At 46.9% G+C, this 15916-nt stretch overlaps 1 protein-coding gene across 1 annotated transcript; it reads left to right on the forward strand.

Moving 5' to 3' along the window:
* Positions 1 to 1845: 1845 nt before the first annotated feature.
* Positions 1846 to 5859, forward strand: CIAO2B (cytosolic iron-sulfur assembly component 2B). Its single transcript, XM_069768388.1, has 5 exons — positions 1846 to 2024; positions 2281 to 2360; positions 3738 to 3863; positions 5058 to 5103; positions 5572 to 5859. The coding sequence occupies exons 1-5, from the start codon at positions 1898 to 1900 to the stop codon at positions 5667 to 5669; spliced, it is 477 nt and encodes a 158-aa protein (XP_069624489.1). The 5' UTR covers positions 1846 to 1897; the 3' UTR covers positions 5670 to 5859.
* The last annotated feature ends 10057 nt before the right edge of the window (positions 5860 to 15916 follow it).

The following is a 15916-nucleotide window of genomic DNA, read 5'->3' on the forward strand; positions in this document are numbered from 1 at the left end:
TCACTGTGTACATACATTACATTACTGATCCTGAGTTACCTCCTGTATTATACCCCAGAGCTGTACTCACTATTCTGCTGGTGCAGTCACTGTGTACATACATTACATTACTGATCCTGAGTTACCTCCTGTATTATACTCCAGAGCTGCACTCACTATTCTGCTGGTGCAGTCACTGTGTACAGTACATACATTACATTACTGATCCTGAGTTACATCCTGTATTATACCCCAGAGCTGCACTCACTATTCTGCTGGTGCAGTCACTATGTACATACATTACATTACTGATCCTGAGTTACATCCTGTATTATACTCCAGAGCTGCACTCACTATTCTGCTGGTGCAGTCACTGTGTACATACATTACATTACTGATCCTGAGTTACCTCCTGTATTATACCCCAGAGCTGCACTCACTATTCTGCTGGTGCAGTCACTGTGTACATACATTACTGATCCTGAGTTACCTCCTGTATTATACTCCAGAGCTGCACTCACTATTCTGCTGGTGCAGTCACTGTGTACATACATTACATTACTGATCCTGAGTTACATCCTGTATTATACCCCAGAGCTGCACTCACTATTCTGCTGGTGCAGTCACTGTGTACATACATTACATTACTGATCCTGAGTTACATCCTGTATTATACCCCAGAGCTGCACTCACTATTCTGCTGGTGCAGTCACTGTGTACATACATTACATTACTGATCCTGAGTTACATCCTGTATTATACCCCAGAGCTGCACTCACTATTCTGCTGGTGCAGTCACTGTGCACATACATTACATTACTGATCCTGAGTTACATCCTGTATTATACTCCAGAGCTGCACCCACTATTCTGCTGGTGCAGTCACTGTGTACATACATTACATTACTGACCCTGAGTTACCTCCTGTATTATACCCCAGAGCTGCACTCACTATTCTGCTGGTGCAGTCACTGTGTACATACATTACATTACTGATCCTGAGTTACATCCTGTATTATACCCCAGAGCTGCACTCACTATTCTGCTGGTGCAGTCACTGTGCACATACATTACATTACTGATCCTGAGTTACATCCTGTATTATACTCCAGAGCTGCACTCACTATTCTGCTGGTGCAGTCACTGTGCACATACATTACATTACTGATCCTGAGTTACATCCTGTATTATACTCCAGAGCTGCACTCACTATTCTGCTGGTGCAGTCACTGTGTACATACATTACATTACTGACCCTGAGTTACATCCTGTATTATACTCCAGAGCTGCACTCACTATTCTGCTGGTGCAGTCACTGTGTACATACATTACATTACTGATCCTGAGTTATTCCCCAGAGCTGCACTCACTATTCTGCTGGTGCAGTCACTGTGTACATACATTCCTCCTCCATGTTTCTTTATAGGTGAAGACTAATAGCGATTATTTGGATGGGTGGATTTCCAAGCGTCTGTTATTTATAACCCTGTAATTATGTGACTATTACGGTTCCAGTCAGTGGGTTAAATAAATCAGAAATTTATATAAATGTAAATCTTCTAGACTAACTTTAAAAACAAAAACAAACACTTCCCCTTTAAAGAGCTGATTTTCCAGTTTCATTAATGGCGGAATTCTACTTCCGCCCTTCCTAATTCCATCGTAACAGCCTGGAACACAAAGAGGCGGAGTCTGGACCACATAGAATATTGCTATAGGTTGTGAACTGGAGGCTCACCTTGTCAATCAAATATAGCTCCTCCCACTTTGCATTTGCTGCGCCGTTCAGACTGTACCAATTTGGACTAATAAAAATGGAGCAAGAAAGTAACGGTCCAATCACGAGCTGGTATCCTGTCACATGACCGGTACAGCCGCGTTACTCCTTCCATAGTTAGGTTGCGCGGTGCGGCCGGGAGATGGTGGGCAGCAGTCAGCTGGAGAACGCGAACCCCCTGATCTATGAGCGCAGCGGGGAGCGGCAGGTGACGGCCCAGGACGAGGACGAGGAGCTGCCCGACAGAATCGATGACCGGGAGATATTTGATATCCTTTCATCTATACGATTGCACCGATCGTTATCGATCATTTAAAGGGGCAGATTGGAAAAATAAAGTTCCGTCTGTTTTGGGGTTAATAAGTTCTGCAGCTTCCTGCACGCGCATTATTTGCGTTGTGTGCCGTGTCCAGGATCTCTGCTTGCTGTCAGTGAATAGGGACATTGCTGTGTGGAGGCAGATGCCGCTGCTGCTCACAGCTGAGGGTTTGTTACAGTTGGAGTGATGTTTCTTTAACGTTGTACATCTGATCCGCTCCATTAATGACCCGGAGCATCCGCTGAGCCTGGAGGAGCTGAACGTGGTGGAGGAGATCCGGGTGAAGGTACCGGCTACATGTGCACCCGCCAGGGATGGCGATCGGCAGCAGCGGTGCAGGAACGGCAGGACTGACTGCAGCTCTAGTCACCCCCAAAGCTGCTGCTGCTATTTTGCTTGTTTCCAGTCACATTACAGTACAGGGGTGACTAGAGCTTAAGACAAAAAATATTTTTGTCTTATGCTCTAGTCACCCCCAGAGCTGCAGTTACAGATATTGCCCGTCACCCTCTACTTGTAGGCTTTTTTTTGTCTTCTACCTTAGCCACCCCCAAAGCTGCGTCTACACTTCTGCTTGTTTCCTCTATTTGCAAGATTTTTTTAATTGTATGCCCTAGTCACACCCAGAGCTGCAGCTACCTTTTTTCTTGTCTCCAGTCATCCTTGGCTTGCAGGAATTTTGCTCTTCTACTCTAGTCGCCCCCAGATCTGCACTTATAATTTTCCTTGTCTCCAGTCAGCTTCTTACAGTAATTTTTGTCCTCTTATTCTAGTCACCCCATAAGCTGCAGCTACAATTTTGCTTGTCTCTGCAGCTCTGGATGTGACTAGAGTGTAAGACAAATTTTACAATAAATTTTATTTAACCTTTTTTGTTTATACTCTAGTCACCCTCAAAGCTGCAGCACCACTTCTGTTGTTCTCCATTCATCCTCTGCAGGCATTTTTGCCGTATGCTTTAGTCCCCTCATGAGCTGCAGTTACACTATTGCTTGTCATTTTTTATTTTACTCTAGTCACCCCTAGAGCTGCTTCTGCTTGTCTCCAGTCATCCTTGGCTTGCATGAATTTTTCTTCTTCTCTAGTCACCCCTAGAGCTGCACTTATCATTTTACCTGTCTCCAGTCAGCTTCTACCTACAGTAATTTTTGTTTTATACCCTAGTCACCTCCAGAGCTGCAGCTACACTTCTGTTTGTCTCCAGTCATCCTCCGTTTACAGGAGTTATGTGCTCTAGTTCTCCCAAGAGCTGCAATTGCACTTGTCAATAATATTTGTATTTATTCTCCAGTCACACACAGAGCTGCGGCTACAATTTTCCTACTCTACAGTTATTCTCAGTATGCAGGATTTTTTTTTTTTGTCTTCAACTCTAGTCACATTCAGAGCTGCAGTTAGAATGTTGCATCATGCCTCTGGTCGCAGTATTTAGTTCACCTGATGCATCGCATGGTAGGAAATGTCGTTTTTGTTCCCATCCATAAGGCTAGTAAAGGGTTAATGCCACCTTACAAAGCGCATCATGTAGTGATGGCGGGGGGGGCGTCCTATGGCTGTAGAGCCACGTACAGGGGTGGGAATGTCCGTGCAGACTTGTAAGTGCAGCTCTGGAGGTGACTGGAGCGGATGCTTTAGCTCTGATCTTCTTCCTCCTGTGTCGCAGGCAGACGATGCCGGGAGCGCGGTGTCCGTGGAGTTCACCCCCACCATCCCGCACTGCAGCATGGCCACCCTCATCGGACTGTCCATTAAAGTCAAGCTCTTGCGTTCACTGCCCGAGCGCTTTAAGGTGGGTGATGGCTGCCGGGCGGGTGATGGCTGCTGGTGACCGCGCGTGTTGGACGAGACTGGCACACGGACCACCCTTCTCATAGGAAGCCTGACCCTTCATCAGTAGATTCCCAGCCCGAACCGTCAGTCTAGAATACAAAGATGTCAGTGAGATCATCAGTGCTCGACGCGCGTCGTCTTCTGTTCTTGTATTTAGCTAATAATAAAACAAATAAATGTAAATAATGGCGCGGGGCCCCCCTTTGTATGTCATAACCAGCTGAGGGGAAGCAGACAGCTGTGAACTGGTCTGGGAAGGGGCCAATATCCATGGAGCTTCCCAGCCTATTAATCTCAGCTCACAGCCGTCTGCTTAGGCTTCTTTCACACTTCAGTTGTTTGGCGTCAGTCTGCTCCGACATAGTGACGGATCCGTCACAATTGTTGAGAAAACGGTTCTAACAGATCCATTTTTTTGACGGATCCGTTACTTGGGGGTTGTCAGGGAAAATTATCTACTTTTTGGAGCATGCGCAATTGGAAAAGTGGATTGGGGCAATGGATCCGCCGAAATGGCGACCGTCATTTCGGCGTAGACAAAAAACGTTTTAATGTCCGTCAATGTCTAGATGACGTCCGCCAAATCTCGATGGATCCATCACGTGGCGGATGGAACGGACGACCATCCGCCACAATCCGTCACTAATGTATGTCTATGGGAAAATAGCGGATCCGCCCCCAAAAATATGGCGGATCCGCTATTTGGGGAAAATGGCGGTTTTAGACTGACGCCAAAAGACTGAAGTGTGAAAGAGGCCTTAGCCTTTACTGGTTATTAAAAAGGGGGGACCCTAAAGAAAAATTACTTCTGGTCACCCCTATTATTGATAACCAGGAAAGGCTAAGCAGACAGCTGATATTTATAGACTGGAAAGAACCATGGATTTTGGCCCCTTCCCAGACTAATAACACCGGCTCCCAGCCGCCCCAGAAATGGCGCATCCATTAGATGCGCCAGTTCTGGCTCTTGGCCTCGGCTCTTCCCATTTGCCCTGGGGCGGTGGAAATCGGAGCAATGGTTTGTACCAGACACCCCCATAACTGCCCCCATAGTGGATCAACCTCGGATCAGTTAAAGTGACCCTGCACAGTTATTTGTCATTTACTCTCTCTTCTTTGAGCATCTTCTTCCTAATTCTTCTGTTACCTGCAGGTGGACGTTCACATTACGCCGGGTACGCACGCCTCCGAACACGCAGGTGAGAGTTTGTGGGCGCTTGGATGTGCCCTTGCCTCAGTGGGGTCTGCACAGTCTGAGGGAGGGCGGTGCAGGATGCAAAGGGCACGGCCGCCGCCGCCTTCTTGCTGGTGGTGCCCTATTTATCCTTTCAGTCACGCTGAGCTGCAATACCAGACACAGCCTCTAGGGTGGCGCTGTTTGATGAAAGTCGCCTGGCTCTCCTCACTCTCTGCCGGCCATTTAAAGGGCCGCTGCATCTAAAATCGGCTCATCGCTCACATCCCAAGCTCCTGCGGGCTCAGTGTATTGTGGGAGAGAAATAAATACGTCTTCCACAACGCCACGCAGCTGAGTACAATCTATTACCAGAAATACAGAGGATGTCATTACCGACCCGTTAGAACTGTCCTTGCAGCTTTGGATGTGACTGGAGTATAAAGTGCTGTATGATCTAATTATTCACCTTTTTCCACTTTATTTCCGGCAGTGAATAAGCAGCTGGCGGACAAGGAGCGGGTGGCGGCCGCCCTGGAGAATTCCCATTTGCTGGAAGTCGTGAACCAGTGCCTGTCCGCGAGGTCCTAGACCCCCCGGCTCCCCCCCGACTGTTTACAAGAGCTCGCTGCTTTATTGTGTGTAATATAGCGCCCTCTAGTGGTGTGATTTATTCTGTGTTTTTACACTTGTGCAGAATTTTCTTTTTTTTTCTTTTTTAACGCCTTACCCAGTGTATCCATGATGTTTTGCCTAATAAACATGTAAAACCTAAATAAAACATCATTTTTTTTTCCTAATATCATATAGGAGTCACTTCTGTTTTTCTGTTACATTGCTCCAGATCTCCTGCATAAGTGGTGAAATGGTCAAACTGTGTTTACCTGCAACCACCACCAGATGGAGCTCTCCACATAAAGGTTTATATGGCTCCCATTGAACTGATGTGCAGTGAGCGCCCTCTAGTGGCAGAATTGTATTAGCTTATCTGGCTGAAGAAGGAAAACAAAACTCTTGATATAAACCTTTCCACCCCCCCAGAAGTTTTAATAAATCCGCCCTTTTCCTCATAACATTTTGTCTCCTACCTGGGCAATAGGGGGTCTTCATATTTTCTTTGCTGAAGGAAATGCAGTCTGGAGAGCAAAGAGCATTTTTCAAGATCTCTGCTGATTTGAGTAGAATGTGTCTTCTGGTGCTGTGAAAAGATGAGTTAAGGGGCCGCAGCTGCCCCCCAGGCCACACGCATGTTGGGAGTTATAATAATGTACCAGGTTAGACTTGTGATCAATAGTGTAACCTTGAGGCACCACTATCCCCCGTCATTACAGCGCAGCGGTGGGGGTCCCGGTGCTTGGGGCCACACACCATCAATTACTGCTCAGGAGAAGCAACTACTGGTGTAATTGAAAAGGAAAGATGGACGAGAAGAAGAAGAAAGGACTGTGCCTGTAAAACCCTGAGACACCGTAAGATCTGCTGTCAAAGTCCTTCCATAGTCTGAGGTTAGATGTCATTTCAGATAAGGCCACCAGATGGCGATGTTCAACTGAAAAAGATCATTCCCGTAAGTCAATGCAGAACCAGGACATTATACAGATAGTAAGGAGTATGCTGCTATAACCTGGGCATCTCCTGTATATAATTATATATGTACAGCTGCTATAACCTGGGCATCTCCTGTATATAATTATATATGTACAGCTGGTATAACCTGGGCATCTCCTGTATATAATTATATATGTACAGCTGGTATAACCTGGGCATCTCCTGTATATAATTATATATGTACAGCTGGTATAACCTGGGCATCTCCTGTATATAATTATATATGTACAGCTGGTATAACCTGGGCATCTCTTGTATATAATTATATATGTACAGCTGGTATAACCTGGGCATCTCCTGTATATAATTATATATGTACAGCTGGTATAACCTGGGCATCTCTTGTATATAATTATATATGTACAGCTGGTATAACCTGGGCATCTCTTGTATATAATTATATATGTACAGCTGGTATAACCTGGGCATCTCCTGTATATAATTATATATGTACAGCTGGTATAACCTGGGCATCTCTTGTGTATATATATATGTACAGCTGGTATAACCTGGGCATCGCCTGTATATACTTATATATGTACAGCCGGTATAACCTGGGCATCTCCTGTATATAATTATATATGTACAGCCGGTATAACCTGGGCATCTCCTGTATATAATTATATATGTACAGCTGGTATAACCTGGGCATCTCCTGTATATAATTATATATGTACAGCTGGTATAACCTGGGCTGGGCATCTCCTGTATAGAATTATATATGTACGGCCAGTATAACCTGGGCATCTCCTGTATATAATTATATATGTACAGCTGGTATAACCTGGGCTGGGCATCTCCTGTATAGAATTATATATGTACGGCCAGTATAACCTGGGCATCTCCTGTATATAATTATATATGTACAGCCGGTATAACCTGGGCATCTCCTGTATATAATTATATATGTACAGCTGGTATAACCTGGGCATCTCCTGTATATAATTATATATGTACAGCTGGTATAACCTGGGCATCTCCTGTATATAATTATATATGTACAGCTGGTATAACCTGGGCTGGGCATCTCCTGTATAGAATTATATATGTACGGCCAGTATAACCTGGGCATCTCCTGTATATAATTATATATGTACAGCCGGTATAACCTGGGCATCTCCTGTATAGAATTATACATGTACGGCCGGTATAACCTGGGTATTTTCTGCACATCTATGGTTATAGACGCTGTACGTAGTGTCAGGTACCTGTTGTTCAGCACTTGCATTCTGTGTAGGTGACAGCAGACACCACAGATCCTCAGGGCACCAAATTACACAATAACCCGACCCTCCAGATTCATGTTCCCCGGACAGGAGTGCTGCAGCACATGTCGTCCCCGCTCTGCCCTACCATTTTTCCTGCCTCCCAGGGAAACAACCTGATATGAATCCATCATGTGTAGGATTGCTTCCTCACTGTGAAATGTGGGCCTGGGGCAGGCGGATCCTCTCCACTGATCGTCTCTGCATACTGACATAGACCTACTGACATAGAACCTCTGCCATAGAACCTCTGACATAGAACCTCTGACATAGACCTACTGACATAGAACCTCTGACATAGACCTACTGACATAGAACCTCTGACATAGAACCTCTGACATAGACCTACTGACATAGACATACTGACATAGAACCTCTGCCATAGACCTACTGACATAGAACCTCTGCCATAGAACCTCTGACATAGAACCTCTGACATAGACCTACTGACATAGAACCTCTGACATAGACCTACTGACATAGAACCTCTGACATAGAACCTCTGACATAGACCTACTGACATAGACATACTGACATAGAACCTCTGCCATAGACCTACTGACATAGAACCTCTGACATAGACCTACTGACATAGAACCTCTGCCATAGACCTACTGACATAGAACCTCTGCCATAGACCTACTGACATAGAACCTCTGCCATAGACCTACTGACATAGAACCTCTGACATAGACCTACTGACATAGAACCTCTGACATAGAACCTCTGCCATAGACCTACTGACATAGAACCTCTGCCATAGACCTACTGACATAGAACCTATGCCATAGACCTACTGACATAGAACCTCTGACATAGACCTACTGACATAGACCTACTGACATAGAACCTCTGCGACAGAATCTCTGACATAGAACCTACTGACATAGACCTACTGACATAGAACCTCTGCCATAGACCTACTGACATAGAACCTCTGACATAGACATACTGGCATAGAACCTCTGCCATAGACCTACTGACATAGAACCTCTGCCATAGACCTACTGACATAGAACCTCTGCCATAGACCTACTGACATAGAACCGCTGACATAGAACCTCTGCCATAGAACCTCTGACATAGACCTACTGACATAGAACCTCTGCCATAGACCTACTGACATAGAACCTCTGCCATAGACCTACTGACATAGAACCTCTGACATAGACCTACTGACATAGACATACTGACATAGAACCTCTGCCATAGACCTACTGACATAGAACCTCTGACATAGAACCTACTGACATAGAACCTCTGACATAGACCTACTGACATAGAACCTCTGCCATAGACCTACTGACATAGACATACTGACATAGAACCTCTGCCATAGACCTACTGACATAGAACCTCTGACATAGACCTACTGACATAGAACCTCTGACATAGAACCTCTGCCATAGACCTACTGACATAGAACCTCTGACATAGACCTACTGACATAGAACCTCTGCCATAGACCTACTGACATAGACCTAATGACATAGAACCTCTGACATAGAACCTCTGCCATAGACCTACTGACATAGAACCTCTGACATAGACCTACTGACATAGAACCTCTGCCATAGACCTACTGACATAGACCTACTGACATAGACCCTCTGCCATAGACCTACTGACATAGAACCTCTGACATAGACCTACTGACATAGAACCTCTGCCATAGACCTACTGACATAGAACCTCTGCCATAGACCTACTGACATAGAACCGCTGACATAGAACCTCTGCCATAGACCTACTGACATAGAACCTCTGACATAGAACCTCTGACATAGACCTACTGACATAGAACCTCTGCCATAGAACCACTGACATAGACCTAATGACATAGAACCTCTGACATAGAACCTCTGCCATAGACCTACTGACATAGAACCTCTGACATAGACCTACTGACATAGAACCTCTGCCATAGACCTACTGACATAGACCTACTGACATAGACCCTCTGCCATAGACCTACTGACATAGAACCTCTGACATAGACCTACTGACATAGAACCTCTGCCATAGACCTACTGACATAGAACCTCTGCCATAGACCTACTGACATAGAACCTCTGCCATAGACCTACTGACATAGAACCTCTGCCATAGACCTACTGACATAGAACCGCTGACATAGAACCTCTGCCATAGACCTACTGACATAGAACCTCTGACATAGAACCTCTGACATAGACCTACTGACATAGAACCTCTGACATAGAACCTACTGACATAGAACCTCTGCCATAGACCTACTGACATAGAACCTCTGCCATAGACCTACTGACATAGAACCGCTGACATAGAACCTCTGCCATAGACCTACTGACATAGAACCTCTGACATAGAACCTCTGACATAGACCTACTGACATAGAACCTCTGACATAGACCTACTGACATAGAACCTCTGCCATAGACCTACTGACATAGAACCTCTGCCATAGACCTACTGACATAGAACCTCTGCCATAGACCTACTGACATAGAACCGCTGACATAGAACCTCTGCCATAGACCTACTGACATAGAACCTCTGACATAGAACCTCTGACATAGACCTACTGACATAGAACCTCTGCCATAGACCTACTGACATAGAACCTCTGCCATAGACCTACTGACATAGAACCTCTGACATAGAACCTACTGACATAGAACCTCTGACATAGACCTACTGACATAGAACCTCTGACATAGACCTACTGACATAGAACCTCTGCCATAGACCTACTGACATAGACCTAATGACATAGAACCTCTGACATAGAACCTCTGCCATAGACCTACTGACATAGAACCTCTGACATAGAACCTCTGCCATAGACCTAATGACATAGAACCTCTGCCATAGACCTACTGACATAGAACCTCTGCCATAGACCTAATGACATAGAACCTCTGCCATAGACCTACTGACATAGAACCTCTGACATAGAACCTCTGCCATAGACCTAATGACATAGAACCTCTGCCATAGACCTACTGACATAGAACCTCTGCCATAGACCTAATGACATAGAACCTCTGCCATAGACCTACTGACATAGAACCTCTGACATAGAACCTCTGCCATAGACCTAATGACATAGAACCTCTGCCATAGACCTAATGACATAGACCTACTGACATAGAACCTCTCACATAGAACCTCTGACTGCTCTGCAGCTTGTTCCATTTCTAGAATATTGCACTGTAAACACCAGCCTTTTCTCTGCACAGTTGGTGGCGCTGTTGCATTGGCTTCTATACTACAATAAAGTGGTGAGTAGTGGTACTGCAGCTGGCAGGAAAACCTCTGACTAGTTTTCTATTTTTGTTACAATGTTTCTGGTTGATATCCAGCTCTGGGGCTGAGATCAATAGTTCATAAGTCTTTCAATGTTTAATCAGCAGCAGATGGAGTGACTGCTCTAAGAATCGGGCAGCACAAAAATGCAGCTTTATTCAAACTCCTGGATGCTTCCCTTGTCTGGGAGGGAATTGCATAAGTAGCTATTCCATCGTAAGACACTGACACATCATGTGATCTGCTGGATACAATGCTGCATCGCTGCTGCCCATGTTTGTGACATTAGATACATAATACATTGTTTGCCTGCAGCCTCCACTAGAGGGAGCTCTCTGCACACTGAATACATTAGACTGAATATGCCGTGAGCTCCCCCTAGTGGTGGCTGCATGCAGCTAGAATTTTATCATTTACTTCTATTTCTATGTAGGGGATTTGGAGCTTTGTATCAGGAAAATAGAACCATGACCCCCAATATTTTGTGTATGGGATCCAGGATCATCAAATATTATTGCCAGAGCATAGGCCAGTATAGGATTTTCCTGAATTTATACAACTGTAGGAAAGCCTCAGCTGCAAGCAGTATTAGGTCTGAGCAGGGTTTCCATTCATTGACAGCAAGCTGTGATGTATATGTCAATGTTTTGGAAGTTTTCTCTATAAGCTTTATGGTAGGCAGTAGGGCGGCTGTGCTGCAGGCCTCACGCTGTGCGCGTTACATAATATTACAGGGTGAGTGTAGAGCGCCAGACGGCTCCTTCCTCAGCTCGCTGTACTGGAAATGTCACTGCTGGGCCCAGCTCCATACTGGAAAAAGAGAGCTGTAAGCCTGCCAGAGTGAGAGCGACTGCTCCGCATACACATGGCGGGGACCCTCCACGGAACTACAACACCCAGAATGTCCTGTCTCTTATCCCCAATATATGGAGGACATTTCAACAATTCACCATCAGTGCTGGAGAAACATGAGAAATCCCCACAATGGTCGCTCTACTTCAATTGTTTATCACTGGCTGCTCTCTCCATCCATCATCACTGACCGCTCTTCTCTCCATCATCACTGACCGCTCTTCTCTCCATCATCACTGACCGCTCTCTCCATCCAACATCACTGACCGCTCTCTCCATCCATCACTGACCGCTCTCTCCATCCATCATCACTGACCGCTCTTCTCTCCATCATCACTGACCGCACTCTCCATCCATCACTGACCGCTCTCTCCATCCATCATTACTGACCACTCTCTCCATCCATCATTACTGACCACTCTCTCCATCCATCATCACTGACCGCTCTCTCCATCACTGACCGCTCTCTCCATCCATCATTACTGACCACTCTCTCCATCCATCACTGACCGCTCTCTCCATCCATCATTACTGACCACTCTCTCCATCACTGACCGCTCTCACCATCATCACTGATCGCTCTCTCCATCCATCACTGACCGCTCTCTCCATCCATCATTACTGACCACTCTCTCCATCCATCATTACTGACCACTCTCTCCATCCATCATCACTGACCGCTCTCTCCATCACTGACCGCTCTCTCCATCCATCATCACTGACCGCTCTTCTCTCCATCATCACTGACCGCTCTTCTCTCCATCATCACTGACCGCTCTCTCCATCCATCACTGACCGCTCTCTCCATCCAACATCACTGACCGCTCTCTCCATCCATCACTGACCGCTCTCTCCATCCATCATTACTTACCACTCTCTCCATCCATCATTACTGACCACTCTCTCCATCCATCATCACTGACCGCTCTTCTCCATCATCACTGACCGCTCTCTCCATCACTGACCGCTCTCACCATCATCACTGATCGCTCTCTCCATCCATCATTACTTACCACTCTCTCCATCCATCATCACTGACCGCTCTCTCCATCCATCATTACTGACCACTCTCTCCATCCATCATTACTGACCACTCTCTCCATCCATCATCACTGACCGCTCTCTCCATCACTGACCGCTCTCACCATCATCACTGATCGCTCTCTCCATCCATCACTGACCGCTCTCTCCATCCATCATTACTGACCACTCTCTCCATCCATCATCACTGACCGCTCTCTCCATCACTGACCGCTCTCACCATCATCACTGATCGCTCTCTCCATCCATCACTGACCGCTCTCTCCATCCATCATTACTGACCACTCTCTCCATCCATCATCACTGACCGCTCTCTCCATCATCACTGACCGCTCTCTCCATCATCACTGACCGCTCTCACCATCATCACTGACCGCTCTCTCCATCCATCATTACTGACCACTCTCTCCATCCATCATTACTGACCACTCTCTCCATCCATCATCACTGACCGCTCTCTCCATCATCACTGACCGCTCTCACCATCCATCATCACTGATCGCTCTCTCCATCCATCATCACTGACCGCTCTCTCCATCCATCATTACTGACCGCTCTCTCCATCCATCGTCACTGACCGCTCTCTCCATCCATCATCACTGACCGCTCTCTCCATCCATCATTACTGACCGCTCTCTCCATCCATCATTACTGACCACTCTCCATCCATCATCACTGATTGCTCTCTCCATCCATCATTACTGACCGCTCTCTCCATCCATCATCACTGGCCGCTCTCTACATCACTGATCGCTCTCTCCATCCATCGTCACTGACCGCTCTTCTCTCCATTATCACTGACCGCTCTCTCCATCCATCATCACTGGCCGCTCTCTACATCACTGATCGCTCTCTCCATCCATCGTCACTGACCGCTCTTCTCTCCATCATCACTGACCGCTCTCTCCATCATCACTGACCGCTCTCTCCATCCATCATCACTGACCGCTCTCTCCATCATCACTGACCGCTCTCTCCATCCATCATTACTGACCGCTCTCTCCATCCATCATCACTGACCGCTCTCTCCATCCTTCATCACTGACCGCTCTCTCCATCCATCATCACTGACCGCTCTCCCCATCATCACTGACCGCTCTCTCCATCATCACTGACTGCTCTCTCCATCCATCATCACTGGCCGCTCTCTACATCACTGATCGCTCTCTCCATCCATCATCACTGACCGCTCTCTCCATCATCACTGACAGCTCTCTCCATCCATCATCACTGACCGCTCTCTCCATCCATCATCACTGACCGCTCTCTCCATCCATCACTGACCACTCTCTCCATCATCACTGACCGCTCTCTCCATCATCACTGACCGCTCTCTCCATCCATCATCACTGACCGCTCTCTCCATCCATCATCACTGACCGCTCTCTCCATCCATCATCACTGACCGCTCTTTCCATCCATCATCACTGACCGCTCTCTCCATCCATCATCACTGACCGCTCTCTCCATCATCACTGACCGCTCTCTCCTTCCATCATCTCATCACTGACCGCTCTCTCCATCCATCATCACTGACCGCTCTCTCCATCCATCACTGACCGCTCTCTCCATCATCACTGATCGCTCTCTCCATCCATCATCACTGACCGCTCTCTTCATCATCACTGACCGCTCTGCCCATCCATCATCACTGACTGCTCTCTCCATTATCACTGACCACTCTCTCCATCCATCATTACTGACCGCTCTCTCCATCATCACTGACCGCTCTCTCCATCCATCATCACTGGCTGCTCTCTCCATCCATCATTACTGACCGCTCTCTCCATCCATCATTACTGACCGCTCTCTCCATCCATCATCACTGACTGCTCTCTCCATCCATCATCACTGACCGCTCTCTCCATCCATCATCACTGACCGCTCTCTCCATCCATCATCACTGACCGCTCTCTCCATCATCACTGACCGCTCTCTCCATCCATCATCACTGGTCACTCTCTACATCATCACTGATCCCTCTCTCCATCCATCATCACTGACCGCTCTCTCCATCCATCATTACCGCTCTCTCCATCATCACTGACCGCTCTCTCCATCCATCATCACTGGCCGCTCTCTCCATCATCACTGACCACTCTCTCCATCCATCATTACTGACCGCTCTCTCCATCCATCATTACTGACTGCTCTCTCCATCCATCATCACTGACCGCTCTCTCCATCATCACTGACCGCTCTCTCCATCCAGCATCACTGGCCACTCTCTACATCATCACTGATCGCTCTCTCCATCATCACTGACCGCTCTCTCCATCCATCACTGGCCGCTCTCTCCATCATCACTGACCGCTCTCTCCATCATCACTGACCGCTCTCTCCATCCATCATCACTGGTCACTCTCTACATCATCACTGATCCCTCTCTCCATCCATCATTACCGCTCTCTCCATCATCACTGACCACTCTCTCCATCCATCATTACTGACCGCTCTCTCCATCCATCATTACTGACCGCTCTCTCCATCCATCATCACTGACCGCTCTCTCCATCATCACTGACCGCTCTCTCCATCCAGCATCACTGGCCACTCTCTACATCATCACTGATCGCTCTCTCCATCATCACTGACCGCTCTCTCCATCCATCACTGGCCGCTCTCTCCATCATCACTGACCGCTCTCTCCATCCATCATCACTGGTCACTCTCTACATCATCACTGATCCCTCTCTCCATCCATCATCACTAACCGCTCTCTCCATCCATCATTACCGCTCTCTCCATCATCACTGACCGCTCTCTCCATCCATCATCACTGGC

Source organism: Ranitomeya imitator, chromosome 5, assembly GCF_032444005.1.
Source record: "Ranitomeya imitator isolate aRanImi1 chromosome 5, aRanImi1.pri, whole genome shotgun sequence".
Taxonomy (NCBI): domain Eukaryota; kingdom Metazoa; phylum Chordata; class Amphibia; order Anura; family Dendrobatidae; genus Ranitomeya; species Ranitomeya imitator.

Coding starts and splice junctions, on each gene's coding strand:
- CIAO2B (XM_069768388.1), top strand. CDS start 1,898: ATGGTGGGCAGCAGTCAGCTGGAGAACGCGAACCCCCTGATCTATGAG. Junction 2,361..3,737: donor TGGAGGAGATCCGGGTGAAG/GTACCGGCTACA, acceptor CCTGTGTCGCAG/GCAGACGATGCCGGGAGCGC. Junction 3,864..5,057: donor CACTGCCCGAGCGCTTTAAG/GTGGGTGATGGC, acceptor TGTTACCTGCAG/GTGGACGTTCACATTACGCC.